We start from the raw sequence: 17056 nt of genomic DNA, 5'->3' as shown, positions 1-17056 counted from the left end.
GAAGATGATGGATGTTTACTAAACTTATGTGGTAATCATTTCATGATGTAGGTAAGTCAAATCATTATGTTTACAGCTTAAACTTATACAGTGCTGTATGTCAATTATATCTCAATAAAACTGGAAGGGAAAAAAATAATGGACACCCAGTTATCCCATAGGAAAAAAAAAAGATCAATAAAACCGATTAACCTCTAGCCAGGCTGATTAAGGTATAAATTATAAATATCAAGAATGGGGGAGGTAACATCAATATAGATACTAATGAGTAAGAAGAGAGTATTTTGAACTTTATGTCATAAAACTCTACAATGTAGGTGAAATAGACACATTTCTTGAAAAAAATTAAAAATCACTCAAAAATAATTAATTTGAATAGTCCCAAGTTTACTAAAGAAATGGAAATTGTAGTTAAAAATCTCCCACAAGCAAATACCAGCCCCAGTGGCTTCACTGGTGAATTCTACAAAATATTTAAGGAAGAATTAACACAGTTGTACTCAAACTATCGTAAGTGTATACGTATCAAATTTATCAAACTGTATACTTTAAAAGTATGCAATTTATTATATGCTAATTATATCTCAATAAAGCTGTTTTAAAAATATTCAGTTGATGGAAAGAATGGCAGGAGGGAGACAGACCTGCCAGAAGCCAGAGAAGCAGCAAAAATAAAAAGGAAAAAAATAAATAGAATGAGATCAAAGAAAAAAATTACAGAAAGAAAGAAAAGAGCAAGTTTAAGTAGTGATGAATCCAAGTTGTAAGAGGAACAGGGCATTAAATCTAGAATAGATGATTAGAAACAGCACAGTAAAAGTTCTGGAAACTATCTGGATATTCACTTATTCTCCTAATTCCTAATCCTATGCAGAGTGAATATATAAGATTGTACTCTACTGTGTGTGTGTGTGTGTGTGTGTGTGTGTGTGTGTGTGTGTGTGTGTGTGTGTGTGTTGTGTGTGTCTTTAATTAGCGTATCAGATCCACAGCACAAAGCTGATAGAGTACTTCGGGTACTGCTGTACTTGCTGAGTGAATAAATATATTAGAAATTCTACCATTTCTTCCATAACCTTATAATTTATAAAGAACTGCAAGTAAGTACAAATATTCTTCCTCAGATAACAAATTTTACAGCATTCCTAATTACCTAATGAGGAATTTTCCAATACTTCCTAGGTTTTTAAAAACTAGAAGACTATAATTGATTTTACCAAAAAATACTTGGGGAAGAGGAAATCACAAAATTAAGTACAGTTATAATAAAATTAAGTTCCACTCTAAACAGAAAACTCAAGATACCAAAGCCTTAAATGTAAAAAGTTAGAAAAAGATTGCATTCTACATAAATATATTTGTGAAAAGCTTACCTGTATAGTCGCATTTCACTCAGCTTTATCGTTATCAAATCAATAATGGGTGGGGGGTTGATCTGACTCTCTGTTATCACATGGAATGTATTTTTCATTGTAATTAGTCCAAAATCAGCAACAAAAACATTTTCAGAAACTGGAGACTGTGGGATAACCACAACTGGGGCTTTGATGTCAACATCCAATGCCATTCTAGAACTCCTTTGTGCCAGTTCTTTTACACCAGTAGCAGCCATTTCTGCTGCCTGAACAGTTGCCTCTGCGAAGGCTTGTTTAGCTGCTTGAAAATTATCTATAAAAGCCTATAAAGAAAACAGAATTATATTCTTAAGGCTACCATTAATGAATAAAACTATTAAATGTATATTGATATTTCTGATTTTACCTCCATAAGAAAAATTTTCTCTTGGAACAACTAAGCATTATTTATTCAAAGTCTGACTTGTCTATATTAAACCGTAATTTTCTGCAATAAAGGTTGAGAAACACAAAGATACAAAAACACAGTAAAACAGTAAAAATCTAGTCCCTGGACCAAAGCAACATGTGGATGCTCCAATGTTTCACTGGCATCTATTTCCCTTTTTATCTCACTTTCCTTAATGGCTCAACAATCACACTGTATTTCCCTACACAACCACAATGGACAGAGAGCTTATTTACGTTTATAAGATAAAACAGTAATAAAAATATGTCTGTCAAGAACTCTAAAGTTTTCTGATTCCTGAAATGTGGGGAAAATACTAAATGATATAAAATACACCCAGAATTATACTTAATTTTCATGCTTAATTAATTTCATGTTTTAATTATTTTCAATAATTTTTCAGTATAAAGTTATCACAAAAGGGCTCAGTGATATAATGCTTCTGAGTTATAAAAAGAAATTAGAAAAAATTAAACAAGAATATTTTTTCATTTTTACTTTTTTTGTACAAAAAAGTTTTTATGGCTATAGGAAAAACTGCATGATAACCTCAGTTTAAAAGATCACAAAAACAGCAACACTATTTATTTAGAATCAACTGATTATTTAGTTTATATACCACAATTTAGTTAAAAGAATGAATAGTGAAGTCATAGAGACAGGTATGACACAGGAAAAAACATCAGCTGACAGCAAGGGAAAAAAAAAACAAAACTATGAAAGGCAGAAACAGAACTTAAATACCTCAGGGAAGTGTAATATAGGGATTAAATCTAAATCCCTCAAAGCCCCAAATATTCACAGAACTAGAATGCAATAGAAAACATAATTTTCTTGATGACCAAACCAAACTTCAATTATATATTTAGCACTTTTAGTTAGAGCTGGAAGTCAGGTAAAACACTCAAACTAATAATGTATAAAGAATTCAATTAATATAGATAACATATATGATATATAATATACATATATTTAATATGTTTATAAAATACATATTTCAATTAGCTAGAACATTCCCATGTGAAAATGATGTTATATAAACAGTATACTATACATTTCAGTCATGATATATGGTACCCAGAATATCTTGAAAAATCAGGACAAAAAAAAATCAAGTAAGGAATGCTTCATCTATGCTTGATGCACAGCAAACACTTTCCAACTAGTAGGAAAGAATAAATAAAAAACCGATTAACATACTTACCAATACAGAATACAGAAATTTTGTGACAAGAACTACTTCAATGCAACCAACAGTTAAATTAACTTGACTGTCAAACACATTCATGTCTGTGTACGCAGAACCAGCAGTTGCACCCATATAAGAAACGACTCTGAAGCTGAAAACTTCTTTTCCAGTAATATAAACAGCCTTAATGAGAGAAAATTTAATTGTCAAAATCCACTCTCGAAATGATATGTCTTCAGTACAAAAATAAAGCAAACGCAAGATATACACACATATCTGGAAAATCTTGTAAGTAGTCAAGCCAAGTACAAATAAGACAACAATTCTAACTTCTTTTTTTTCTTTTTTTGCGGTACGCGGGCCTCTCACTGCTGTGGCCTCTCCCGTTGCGGAGCACAGGCTCCAGACGCGCAGGCTCAGCGGCCATGGCTCACGGGCCCAGCCGCTCCGCGGCATGTGGTATCTTCCCGGACCGGGGCACGAACCCGTGTCCCCTACATCGGCAGGCGGACTTTCAACCACTGCGCCACCAGGGAAGCCCCTAACTTCTTTATTAGAATCTACACTGCAAGTTTTTTCAAATCAGTAGTGGCAACTCCCTTTATGGGCCATGAAATCCATTTACTAGGTCTGGCACAAGATTTTTTTAAATGGAAAAAACAGAAAAAAAATCAGAATACACATTTTCATTTAGTGTGTATACATGTGTACTGAGAACTGCCATATAAAGGTATTTTTCAGTCACTGTCAAAACTTAATATAATCTATTTTCTTCATTTGAGATATGTGAATTATTATCCAGATCCTTCCAAGGAGTTTTCTCCTATCACTATACTTCTGTTCCTTACTAGTTTGTCAAGAGTCATCTCAACTGCCAAACAAGAATTACCTACAGCAGTATAATGTCTCAAACTCTGCAATACCAGTTAAAAATGGTGGAGATATTAGCAGATGTGAAATGTCAAAAATATTCTGAAAGATAAACAGAGCACTCACTAACTTAGTTTATAGCTTTCTTGACCCTCTAAATGCTAGAAGTAAGGCAGAGGGCTGAAGAATCATCAAGAAGTAAATGAATTCCAACCATGGAACAAAAAAACCTCAGGAATCAAGGATAGTTGTCTGAAGGTTGAGGTGTAAGATGAGACTAAACAGAAGTCTACAGGAATTCTGCTTCTGCCTAGGATGTAGAATGCTGGAGAGACAGTTACTCCAAACCTTAAGAACAAGAAAAACAAAAACAGATAAACTACAAAATCATAACTTTTCTTAAAACCATTAGAAATCTGAGGTCACAAGCCAACTAAGCAGCCTAAAATCTAAAGAAAAAAGGTACCTTCAAGAGAGAACCTTAAGCACCAGCTCACCTGTGGTAAGGGGCAGAAGAAAAGAGCTGTCAGATACCATACAAGCTAAGTAAGAAGTCAGATAAAATGGTAAAGGTTGACTATGAACTTATAATGTGATATACAGAATCCCTGGGAGTCACAGACACAAGAGGAGCTCACACTTAGTTGCAAGCACTTCATTGTGTGCTTTCTGCTGGGAGCTCCTGAGAGACTGGGGCCAGAGTGGAATACCAGAGGAAGCTTTCCTTGGTACAACCCTCAAAGAGAGGAGAAGCCTCCACTCTAGAAAAGGCCCAAAGTTCCATCGGATTATTTCTCTTAGAACAGAAGCCTTAAGAAACTAGCAGACAGGCAGTAACCTTGTTGCCCTCAGAGCACAGGTGAAGATACCATACCCTAGAGGAAAAGATAAAACTCCCTCTACACTCGGGGAAAGAAACCGTTCTGGGACCCATTATAGAGCATCTTCTACTGGAGCAGGAAGGCATACTCTCCCATACAGGAGCTACCAAAGATCTGAGTCAAATGCCATGGGAGGGATGGACAGGATCACCAAGAATGCCCCATTTCTGAGACCTGGAGAAACAGATCTGGCTAGACTGAACGTGAACTAGGACAAATGACAAGCCTACCTAAAACATCTTCCCACTCTACCGCCACCCCCAAATACCATCAAGACGGCAAGCTCTACGAAAAAGCAGCAGTAGACTCTAAACATCAAGGAAAGAGCCAAGAGTATGGAAAGAGAACTTTCTGAGGTACAAGAGTAGAGGAAAAGTCAACAGCATAGTATGAAGCAGCACTCCAACAAAAAATCCCCCACATAGCTGAAGGAATGTGAGGCAGTGGTATATTGAAGGGAATCATATTAAACAAGAAAACTCAAACCCAGTTCAGCTCTCCATTAACTGGATTCAATCCCTCATGTTAATAGACTAGCAGAAAAAGGAGGCACACTCACTTTCAGACATAAATACTATTCACTTCTGTCTCTATTATCCTATATATGATGTCTGACAGTCAATCATTAGTTATGAAACAACCCAAAAAGCAAGAAGAAAATAAATGACAAAGCAATCAACAGAATCAGACTTGCTTATAACATAGATGTTGGAACTTTCAGCCGGTGGATTTTGAATTATTATGATTACTAAGGTAAGTGCTTCTAGCGGAAAACGTGGAAAATATGAATGAACAGACTGAAGAATATGAGCAGAGAAATGGAAAATGGAAAAAAGACTCAAAGGGAAATATTAAAGATTAAAAAAACATGGTAATAGATGAAGAATACTTTCAATGGGTTTATTAGCATATTCAACGGAGCCAAGGACAAAATCAGTGAACTTAAAAATAGGTCAAAAGAAATTACACAAGCGAAACATAATGAGAAAAGAATGGGAAGAGTGGAACAGAGGATCCAAAGGTTATGGGACAATATCTAACAGGAATCTAATAAGAATTTTTGGAACCCAAGAGGGAGAAGAATAGGGAGGAGGCGGAGGAGGAAGAGGAGGTGAGGAAGCGAGAGAGGTGGAAGCAGAACTATTTGAAAAGGTATAAAAAATATTCAGACAGATCCAGAAAACTCTGAACAGGACAAATACGAAAATATACTTTCATATACCTAGCATACCATACACAAATTCTCAAGTCAGTCAGATAAAGATGAGAAATTATGTACACCTAGCAAAAATATCACTCAGAAAATGGAGGTGAAATAAAAGCCTTTTTTTTTCCAGTTCTGATGCCTCCTTCCTGCCAAAAGATGAAATAATTCATAACCTGCAGACTTGCATCATAAGAAATGATTAAGTTCTTCGAGTAGAAATACAAATAACAGAATTTTGAAGGTACATGAAGAAATGAGTTCCGGAAATAGTTAGAATAAAGGTAAATACATCTCTTATAAAAAATTAATTGCTCTAAAGAAAACTGACTAAACCCCGATTGGTAGGTATACATTGTGGACTTTCAGCATACACAAAAGTAAAATATATTACTATAATACTGTGATAGGCAAGAAGTAGGAATTGACAGTATAGCACTGTTAAGATATGCGATACTACATAAAGCAGTAAAGTATCAATGGAAGGTAGACTGTAATATCCCCAATACTATTAATCAATAAAAAACAATATCTTCCATAAGTCACATGAGTGACTTGTGACTATCCCCCTTGAGCCCAACAGAAGAGAAGAAATTTTCATAAGACAGTGTTTAGTGCACAGAGGTTGTGGCCTAGGAGACAACAGGTGTAGATAAGGGGTAAATAAAACACCATACTGAAAAAATGGGTATTTTAAGTAAAAATCTGTAAATTGAAATGTAAGGTCCCCACATTCTTCAACCAACTGGCTCCCTGAATCTAGACTGTCAGGCCTATACTTATAGTACTTTTCTAAAAGGAAAATGACTGGCCTGAGAGAGGGGAAAAAAAAAACAAACTTTAGATACTCAAGTTTTGAGCCCATCAAATCACATTACTGACTGACCATCTACCGTGATGTCCACCTGTCCCAACTCCTGCCCACAAAAAGCTTCCAATCAGCTCTGAATATCTAGGCAAAATTACAAAGTCCTTCTAGCAGAAAGAAAGTGAAACTGTCAACAGAATCATAAGCAGCAATGTGATTGAACACTAGGCCAGAAGACACAGAATAACATGTTTAAGATCATCTAGAAAAAAAAAATGCAAGCTAAAGAATCAAAATCCAGCCAAAGTACTCTGTAAATATAAATGTAATGCAACATACAGACACTCATGGAGTACTATTCTTATGACTATGAGCCCTGCCTACAGAATCTACCAGGGAATAAACTTTTAAGTAGCCAAAATTTTGAAGATGTCAGCATAAAGACTGGTGAAAACTCCCATTTAATAAAAAAGAAATGTTTGAATCAGAATATTATCATTTTGCAATCCTTAAGGAAATAATGGTTTTTAACATTACAAAAACAACAACAGCTAGACACTGTGCACCCTTTGAAAATACACAACACTAACTATGAAGTATTCTTGCCCTCCCCAGCCCCTGTAAAAAAAAAACCAAAAATAACCCTGAATCTCACTGAATGAGGTTTAACTATCAATTTACAGGAAATACAGGGAATAGAGGAACATGTTAAATATCACGAGAACACAATCAGCACAAGCTGATGGAAAATTCTACAAAACAAATAGGATAGCAACAAATGGCAAGGGAGAGAAAGAGATAGAAAATTATAGATTAAAACAGACTTGAGAGGCATATTAATCAAAACGGACTGTATGGACCTCCTCTGGATCTGATCTAAACAAACTAAAGGAAAAAAATTATGAGACACTCAAGGAAATATGAGAACTCACTGGATGGTTGATAACATTAAGAAATAACTGTGCCACCGGTCAGAATGGCCATCATCAAAAAATCTACGAACAAGAAATGCTGGAGAGGGTGTGGAGAAAAGGGAACCCTCCTACACTGTTGGTAGGAATGTAAATTGATACAGCCACTATGGAGGACAGTATGGAGGTTCCTTAAAAAACTTAAAATAGAACTACCATACCACCCAGCGATCCCACTACTGGACATATACCCTGAGAAAACCATAATTCAAAGAGTCATGTACCACAATGTTCACTGCAGCTTTATTTACAATAGCCAGGACTTGGAAGCAACCTAAGTGTCCATCGACAGATGAATGGATAAAGAAGATGTGGCACATATATACAATGGAATATTACTCAGCCATAAAAAGAAACGAAATTGAGTTATTTGTAGTGAGGTGGATGGACCTAGAGTCTGTTATACAGAGTAAAGTAAGTCAGAAAGAGAAAAACAAATACCATATGCTAACACATATATATGGAATCTAAAAAAAAATGGTTCTGAAGAACGTAGGGGCAGGACAGGAATAAAGACTCAGATGTAGAGAACGGACTTGAGGACACGGGGAGGGGAAGGGTAAGCTGGGATGAAGTGAGAGAGTGGCATGGACATATATACACTACCAAATGTCAAATAGATAGCTATTGGGAAGCAGCTGCATAGCACAGGGAGATCAGCTCGGTGCTCTGTGACCACCTAGAGGGGTAGGATAAGGAGGGTGGGAGGGAGACGCAAAAGGGAGGAGATATGGGGATTTATGTATATGTATAGCTGATTCACTTTGTTATAAAGCAGAAACTAACACACCATTGTAAAGCAATTATACTCCAATAAAGATGTTTTAAAAAAAAGAAATAATTGTGCCCAGCCCCAGGCTGGGAGGCCCACATGGGGGAACTGCAGGCTGGGGCCCCTCTGGACGATGGCAGTGGCTGGACAGGAAGTGAGGAAGGAAGCGAGGAGGGCACTGGCGGCAGTGAGGGGGTGGGGGGAGACAGGGGCCCAGGCACAGAGGGTGTATGGAGTCCAGACATCGAACAGAGCTTCCAGGAGGCCCTGGCCATCTACCTACCCTGTGGCTGGTGGAAAATCATCCTGTCTGATGAAGGCAAGATATATGGTCGGAATGAACTGATTGCCCACTACATCAAGCTGAGAACGAGGAAGACTCAAACTTGCCAACAGATCTCTAGTCATATCCAGGTTCTGGCCTGAAGGAAATCGAGGGAAATCCAGTCCAAGCTCAAGGACCAGGTTTGCAAGGACAAAGCTTTCCAGACAATGGCCACCATGTCCTCGGCCCAGCTCATCTCAGCACCTTCCCTGAAGGCCAAACGTGGTCCCGCCGGTCCTCAGGCCCCAGAGCTTTTCCAGTTTTGGTTGGGGGGTTCTGGGCCCCCTGGAATGTTCCAGATGTGAAGCCATTCTCGCAGACACTGTTCTCCTTGTCACTGACTCCTCCTGACCTCCCACGGTATGAGCCCCCCCCAAGCCCTCTCACCTCCTGCTTTGCCTCCACCTGCCCCATCAGCCCCAGCCTGGCAGGCTCGGGCTCTGGGCACTGCTCGGTTGCAGCTGGTGGAGTTCTCGGCCTTTGTGGAACCTCTGGATGCAGCTGACTCTTACCAGAGGCACCTGGTTGTACACAGCAGCCAGCACTACCCCAGCCCCAAAGCGCCCCCCCTTCGGGAGTGTGGACGTCCGGCAGATCTACGACAAATTCCCTAAGAAAAAGGGCGGTCTGCGGGAGCTGTATGACTGTGGGCCCCCCACGCCTTCTTCCTGGTCAAGTGTTGGGAGGACCTGACCTGGGGGCCGAGTGGTGAGGAGGTGGGGGCCGGCAGCAGCACTGGTGGCTTCTATCTAGTGAGCAGCCAGTACGAGAGCCTGGAGCACATGACCCTCACCTGTTCCTCCTGTTCCAAAGAAGAAGGTCTGCTTCTTTGGCAAGTAGGTAGGTGGTGGAGAAGGTGGGGACGGAGCATGCCCAGCTGGAGGACGGGAGGTTCATGTACTGTCTGCTGCGCTCACCCATGTGCGAGGACCTGGTGAATTTCCTGCACAAGCTTTGGCAGCTACCCGAGCGCTATATGATGAACAGTGTCCTGGAGAACTCCATCATCCTCCAGTGGTGACAGAGACACCCAGGAACTGCTGCTCTGCACCACCTACGTCTTCGAGGTCTCCACCAGTGAGCGGGGCGTCCAGCACAACATTTACCGCCTGGTCAGGGACTGAAGGGGGACCCCAGAAGTGGCCCACCCCCGGAATACCCTCCTCACAGGAAGGACCTCCAGCTTTCCTCACGTTTCTTCCTTGGGGAGGGGGCTGCTCCCTGTTAGGACCTTAAAAGGTGGGTGGTGAGTTGAATGGGCTGGGACTGAGAAGAAAGGATGGATCCTGATATTGGGACTTCACAGGGGTGTCTGAAAGGACAGATCACTCCAGAGCATTTGACACTGGGGGCAGGAGTGAGACAACCCCTGGAACAGCACTGGTTTCTGTCTCTGACAGGCACCCTTCCCCTTCTCGGTTTTGGATGTTTTGGAAGGCCCCAGTTACACACTGGCTTGTCGCTCTCTGTTTTTCAGGGCCCTCTTCTTCCCAATCTGCCTCTCCTTACCAGCCCCATCCTGGGACCCTGATACTAAATTTTGAAGGTTAACCCTTTCCGTGCAGGAGTAAAGCCAGCTGGGCCCTGGAAATTTTTTTTTTTTTTTAACATTACAAGAGATATTCATAAGTGGGTGTTAGGGCCATGACATTTTCTCAGCTGGGCGAGCCAGTGGGGCGAGGCTTTTAAACCTCATGTCCCCTTCTAAACAAACTGTGGCCCTAGGCTGTGTTGCCTCCTTCTCCTCTCCTCCCCCCAAAGTGTGTTCTGACAGAGGATAAAGCTATTTTACCAAAAAAGAAAGAAAGAAAGAAAGAAAGAATTGCTTGCTTTTTAAAGGCGAAATACCAATGGGTTTTTTTTCCTTTGGTAGACCGTGAAAGATTCTAAAATTTATATTTATATATGTAAACGCAAAAGTCCAGGAACAGCCAAGACATTATTGAAGAAAACAAACAAGATGGAAGATGAATTATAAAACTTAAGAATTAAGCTCAATAATTCAGTTTGGAATTGAAAGGCAGTATAAAATAGTTGTTAAGAGCATAAACTACAGAGCCTGAATGCCTGTTACATCCAGGATGTTAGATGAAGCTCTACTAGATATGTGACCTCAAGAAAAACCTTTATGTGCTTCAGTTTCTTCATCCATAATATTGGAAAATGAAATTCTGATCTAAATGACATTTGTGAAGATTAAATAACTTAATATTTATAAAGCATTTAGAACACTATCCAGCACCAAGTAAGGACTATATGTATGTTTGGTACTGATTCAAGGATAAGTAAACCAATGGAACACAAAAGAGAGCCCAGAAATAAATCTATCCATATACCTACACTTAATATTTAATAGATATAGTACTGTATACAAGTAAGAAAAGGATAGCTATTTAAATAAATGATACTAGGAAAAAAACAACCCAGTGTGAAAAAAAAATGAAATTGGACCCCAGCCTCAATTATATAGAAAAATCAATTCCAAGTAGGATGAAAGACCTAACAGTGAAAGGCAAAATTATATAACTTTTAGAAGGTCACATAGGGGAATAACTTTATGAATTCAGGGGATGGAATGATTTAGAAGACAAAATTCTCAAACCAAAAAAGAAAAGAATGATAAATTCAACTTCATTAAAATTAATAACTTTTGTTCATCAAAAGACATCATAACCAAACTGGGAATAACTATTTGAAACACAAACTAAGCAAGGAATAATGTATAAAATATTAAATGATTTCCTACAAATCAATAAAGAAAATAATAAACATTCCTTCCTCTAAAATTGATAAATTAAACCAGGTGTCAGCAAACTACAAACAGCAGGATTAGGTAAAAATGGTTTACATACTTTTAAGTAGTTAAAAAAATATCTAAATAATATTTTGTGACATATGCAAATTATATGAAATTTACATTTTATTATCCATAAAATAAAATTTTACTGGAACACAGCCAAATCACTCATTTACACAAATGACTGCTTTCACACTACAAGAGCAGGGCTGAATAGTTGCAACAAAAACTTCATGGCCCACAAAGCCTAAAACACAATCTGGCTATTCACAGAAAAAGTTTACTTGCACCTGAGTTAAACTAATAGGCATCTCATAGAAGAGCAAGTATAAATAGTCTATAAGTATATGAAAAGATGTGCAATTTCATTAGTGTGGTAAGAAAAATACAAACTGAAAACACCATATCATACACTCCAGATCTTCAAAAAATGTAATATCTGACAATTCCAAGCACTGGCATTGAAATGAAATACCAGATCTCTCTTCCACTGCTCCTGGGAGTACATATGCCACTAGAAATATATTCTCTGAAAAATGCTTGCATGAGATATGTCCAAGAACATATCAGGAGACATGTATTGATACAAGACTAGTTACAGAAGCAATACTCATAAAAACAAAAGAGTAGAAACCAAATATCCATCAACAGAACAATGAATAAATAACCAGTGGTAATAAAAATGAACGAACTATACCTACAAGCGTCAACATGGATACACCTCAAAAATATAATGAATGATAAGATGCAAGGCTAAAGAAATACATATAAAATATGATGTCCTTTAAAAAGGGGAGTGCAAGATGAAACAACGTGTTACGTAAGGATTCATACATAGTTGGTAACATTTATTAAAAATACAAAAAGCCAGACATAGTTAACTCTCCAAGGAGACAGTACAATAAAGTCAAATTAGGGCATACTGGTGACTTCTGGGGTATGTTCTATTACTTGGCTTGAGGGTTGGGTATAAAGGTATTTGTTTTACTGTTGTTCTTTACGTTATATTACTTGCTTTTGTGTATATGCTATATTTCAAAATAAAACATATTTCCAAATACCACAAAACTGGGCAATATATTGTTTAAGGATGCAAACATATAAGGTTAAAAACTACAATGAAGAGTAAGGAGGAAAAAAAGCAAGGATATACAATTTATATAATAGCTTGTTATCATCTCAATTTTTAATAAAAATATGTAAGAACAATAGAAACAAAACCATATGTGCAAAAATTCCAAAAAAGATCCACATTATCAAATCTCACTCAAGAAGAACAAGAAAGTCTGATTAGACTTACATCAAGTAAAGAAATGGAACAGTAATTAAAAATTCTTCCCCACAGAAAACCTCAAAGCCACACAGCTTCACTGCTGAGTTCCATCAAACACTTAAGGAAGACATAATATATACCAATTCTACATAAATCTTTCAGAAAACAGATGAGAAAACACTTCCAAATTCATTTTATGAAGCCAATATTAGCCTGATACTAAAGACAGAAAAGTATAAAACAGTTAGAAATACTGGTGTACCTACCACCAAGAATTAACAAGCTTAACAACTGGATAAATTTTTAAACACTCATAATTTACAGTGATATTTTATTTCATGAGAATGTCAGGTCAGCTAGAATCTTTTTCAGGTTATGGCACACGTAAATAACAGTATCTGTACAATGATACTAGTATAAATGAATGCTGCTCCAGGACAGAGTCAAATAATCTGAGAACTCTAGTCCTTTCTCCAGCTGCCCAGAAAGCTGAAGGGCTCAATATATTATACTTAAAACCCACTCAGGGCACAATAGTGTGTCATGGAACAGTAATTACAAAGCTCTGATCCAGGGCAAAAAGATTATGTCTCTTTGGTTCCTTGACATGTGGAGAGTTATGAAGGTAGTTTGTTTAAAAATCATATACATTGGAATCAAAGTCAAGAAATATGGAAAGGAAAATGGGGTGGGACAAGAAGACACAAGTGAGAAACTTCATTTTGTAGCTTTTCTTAAGTTGGATTTTTAACCTTAAAGATGCATTAAAAATAAAATTACAGAGAAAAAAAGTAAATGTCTTAGGTTATAATATCAGTTCCATTACTAACTACTTGTATGACTTGTAGTAGATCCATTTATTTATATTAGCTTTACTTTCTAAATAGGACAAATGAAATGGGCAATCTACTTCCTAAACGCTCTAATACTATAATTTTTCAAATAAAAGCAATGGAAGCAAATCAAACTATGGCTTCTGAAAAATTTCTTGTTCTTTATTCCTATGAGCCATGTACCTTTGATGTTTTGGGGACTCTTGTTATCTCATGCTAACAAACCACAATAAGAAAATACAAGGCATAAGAATTTTTATTTAACATAAAAATCAGGTCATCACTGTATCTCATCAGTATTATTTGCTAATAAGCCTATACATCTATTTCCTTTCTTCCTGTCACATTCCGAACTTTGACTTCCTGACTCAACAAGTACCTCAGCCTTTTCTAATCCTACTATTTGATGTTCTCTTCACTCCTTTAAATATACCACCTTACCCAGATGCTCCACTGTTTAAAAATTACCTGTCCAACTCCACAACAGTATCTAGTCCAAGAACCTTACTCTCTTGCACCCAGTAACAACAAAAGGACCTATCCTTCAACCACTAGCCACCTAGTTCCAAGGACTCTCTTAACATTATAATGCTACGTTAGTAAGTATCCATGAAAATAAACTTAAAAAAAAAATCTCGTTTATTCAATCTGACTTCATATCCTCTGCTCTGAAATCTGAAATGCAGTACAAGGTTCATAATACTTCAAAATAGCAAAAAGATAAAAAGTAAATAATGCATTTGCTACTCCCCTCCCCCCCCCACAAAAGCACTCCACAACTAAGTTCCAGCAGTATCACTTGTACTAATTTCATTTATGAGATACTTAATCGTCATTTTACAAATAAACAGATTCTGAGATTAGGCCACCCAACTACTGAAGAGCAGGGCTAAAATAAGAACCTAATTATGCCTAACTTCGAAGCCCATGGACCTACTAAGACACACTGCTAAAATCCGATGACTGTTTAATTTATACCTATGAACAATCTTAAAGGACAATTATATTTAATAATGTTAATGAATAGAAACAAATTCATACCTTTTTGTATACAGCTGCTATATCAGAATCCAGAACAATTATATTCCTTAGCTTTGCATTTATTTCAGTCACTGATGGCCTCATAATCATCTCAGAATCAAGCCCTAAGGGAAAAAAAAATTATTAAATTCTTTTTCCTTCATTTAATAGTTCTGAATTTACTTTTCCTCAAATCTTATTACCTTCAATCTTAATTTCTGAAATGTTATGTTTCTGATCTTGAATAAAGATCTGTAAACATGATAATTCTGCTAAAATCTGTAAGGTAATAATATCTTCATTCTTGGATAGTTTTAAAGCTGCAAAAAGAAAGTCATATTGTAAAACATAAGACAAAACTTTTAGTAGTTACCTTACTACACTTATAAAGTAACTGAAATATCACAACAATGATAATGCTAGAGGAAAACGTGATTTGCAAATTGAAAGCAAGCAATATATTACCTACTAAATTAGGAATGCTAAAGAAAATCAAATCCAATGAAAACAAAGCCAAACAAATGCAAAGAGACAAAACAAAAATAGTTCCTAGATGAGAATAACATTTGAAACTAAGAAGTTGTAGTTGTAAAATCATAAATCTTTTGCGATTTAATGATTACAGGGTGATACATATTATTATCAAACTTGCAACTTTTGACTGCTTAGAAAAGCACTCCGATTAAAAAATATACTCTCATATTATTCAAATTTTGTTAGTTCTATTTTTCTAATTTAAATAATATTAAATGCATGAAATTTAATTACATTAAATACTTCTACTGTATAATCTTCAACTAAAATGAATGATAAGATAAATAAAAGCCACTTTTCTTCAGCAATAATCACTTTACTATTATTTTCTAAAATTAACCTGTTATATAATGAATCTTTCTAAATATTAATCTAGCAATAGAATTCTAAAGCCAATATTATAATAATAACGCAAGAGCCAAAATTTCTTGATCTACTTAGTAAAAATTTGATGTTGAATTTTAAAGAAACATACGTATTTTTTTAATAAACTCTCCTTTGTCTTCAGTCTCTGCAATATGCACTGGGGCTGGTTTTTCCTCCGAATATGGAAGGATATTATTAAAATAATTTATTGTATTCAGAAGTGCTTCAGTATGTAAATGAATATCCAAAGAGGAAAAATTCACCTAAAGAACAAAGCTGATTTTAGTAATACAAATATTTGTCTGTATTCTTTGTGGTATAAAGGATACAATTTATAATATTCAATTTTTATCCTCAATGATCTTACAGTTCTAGTTATAAAATAATTTTCATAATATATTTGCTTAGAAATACAGTATCTAATTAAAAAATAAATTATTATTCACCTATACCTTAATCAGTTGCACAACATTGTTATAGCTGTCCTTCAACATTGTTATGGGTAAATTCTTTTCAGCCTATACAAAGTGAAAAAAACAAATCTGTTAGATTATCATAGGAAGACATATGTATATATATAATTACATAATGGTCCTAACACACATTTATATAATTTGCCAGCTATTTATATATATATATATATATATATATATATAATTACTTAAACAAACGACTGCTTCACCAGAACAAATTTGCTAAGTATTCAATAAATGTTACGTACTATCTTGCTTATTATCAAGAGTGGATATTTAGGTATTATCACATGTAGAGGACAATCATTTAGTCAGCGACAACTCTGTAAGATACTTCCCAAATCTTCCTATATGTTAAAACAAAATTTTGACGCAACAGACTGCCAGGTATCAAATACTCTGTGGTATCTTTAGATTTGGAACATTTCTACAATATAAAAGCTGTTTAATTCATAAACAACAAAACACTAAAATATCTATATCAATAATAGTAAAAACTGGTCTTAAAAGTGATATAATTCTCATTTACCATTAAGTACTGTAATTATTAAAATAACATGGCACTTACATAAAAACAGGTCAATGAAAACAAGGGCTAAATCATATGTAGACCACAGTACACATAAAAACTTAATAAATGACGAAATGGTTATCATAAATCCATAGGAAAGGAATAGAGTCACTGACAGCAGGAAAATTAAGTAACTTCAGACAATGGTGGGAAATCAAGTGAAAGCCTCATCTTATATCCTATACCACAATAAATTCCATCAAGACTGAAAAGTTTGTTGACATCCTGATGGGGGGGGAAATAGCCAAACTGCAGGTCATTTCTACTTAGAATGTGGGCTGCTTATTATCTTGCTATGTGAAGTGTTTATAAATCACAAGTATCTAACAGAGGATGACAAAACAAAAAAATCTTAAACTTTTAGGA

The 17056-nt window shown here is 36.2% G+C and overlaps 1 protein-coding gene and 1 pseudogene across 7 annotated transcripts in view; one reads left to right on the top strand and one right to left on the bottom strand.

Moving 5' to 3' along the window:
• VPS13A (vacuolar protein sorting 13 homolog A) overlaps positions 1 to 17056 on the bottom strand; it is a 244162-nt gene that overhangs the window by 122922 nt on the left and 104184 nt on the right. For 4 of the 6 annotated variants that reach the window (XM_079927399.1, XM_079927398.1, XM_079927401.1 and 1 more), the window contains exons 28-33: positions 16099 to 16164; positions 15756 to 15909; positions 14950 to 15066; positions 14768 to 14871; positions 3008 to 3175; positions 1374 to 1678 (exon numbers count right to left, since the gene is read on the bottom strand). In XM_079927399.1, the coding sequence (XP_079783525.1) occupies positions 1374 to 1678; positions 3008 to 3175; positions 14768 to 14871; positions 14950 to 15066; positions 15756 to 15909; positions 16099 to 16164 (914 nt within the window). The remainder of the gene's footprint in view (positions 1 to 1373; positions 1679 to 3007; positions 3176 to 14767; positions 14872 to 14949; positions 15067 to 15755; positions 15910 to 16098; positions 16165 to 17056) is intronic. The other 2 variants (XM_079927403.1, XM_079927400.1) reach the window with 1 other exon arrangement.
• Positions 8598 to 9947, top strand: LOC307189373 (transcriptional enhancer factor TEF-4-like; annotated as a pseudogene). Its single transcript has one exon. The product of its transcript is annotated as a transcriptional enhancer factor TEF-4-like (transcript).

The sequence above is a fragment of the Stenella coeruleoalba genome (genome assembly GCF_951394435.1).
Source record: "Stenella coeruleoalba genome assembly, chromosome: 7".
NCBI classification, from domain to species: Eukaryota; Metazoa; Chordata; class Mammalia; order Artiodactyla; family Delphinidae; genus Stenella; species Stenella coeruleoalba.
The sequence above is the reverse complement of the archived record's forward strand: the minus strand, read 5'-3'. Positions and strand labels throughout refer to the sequence as shown.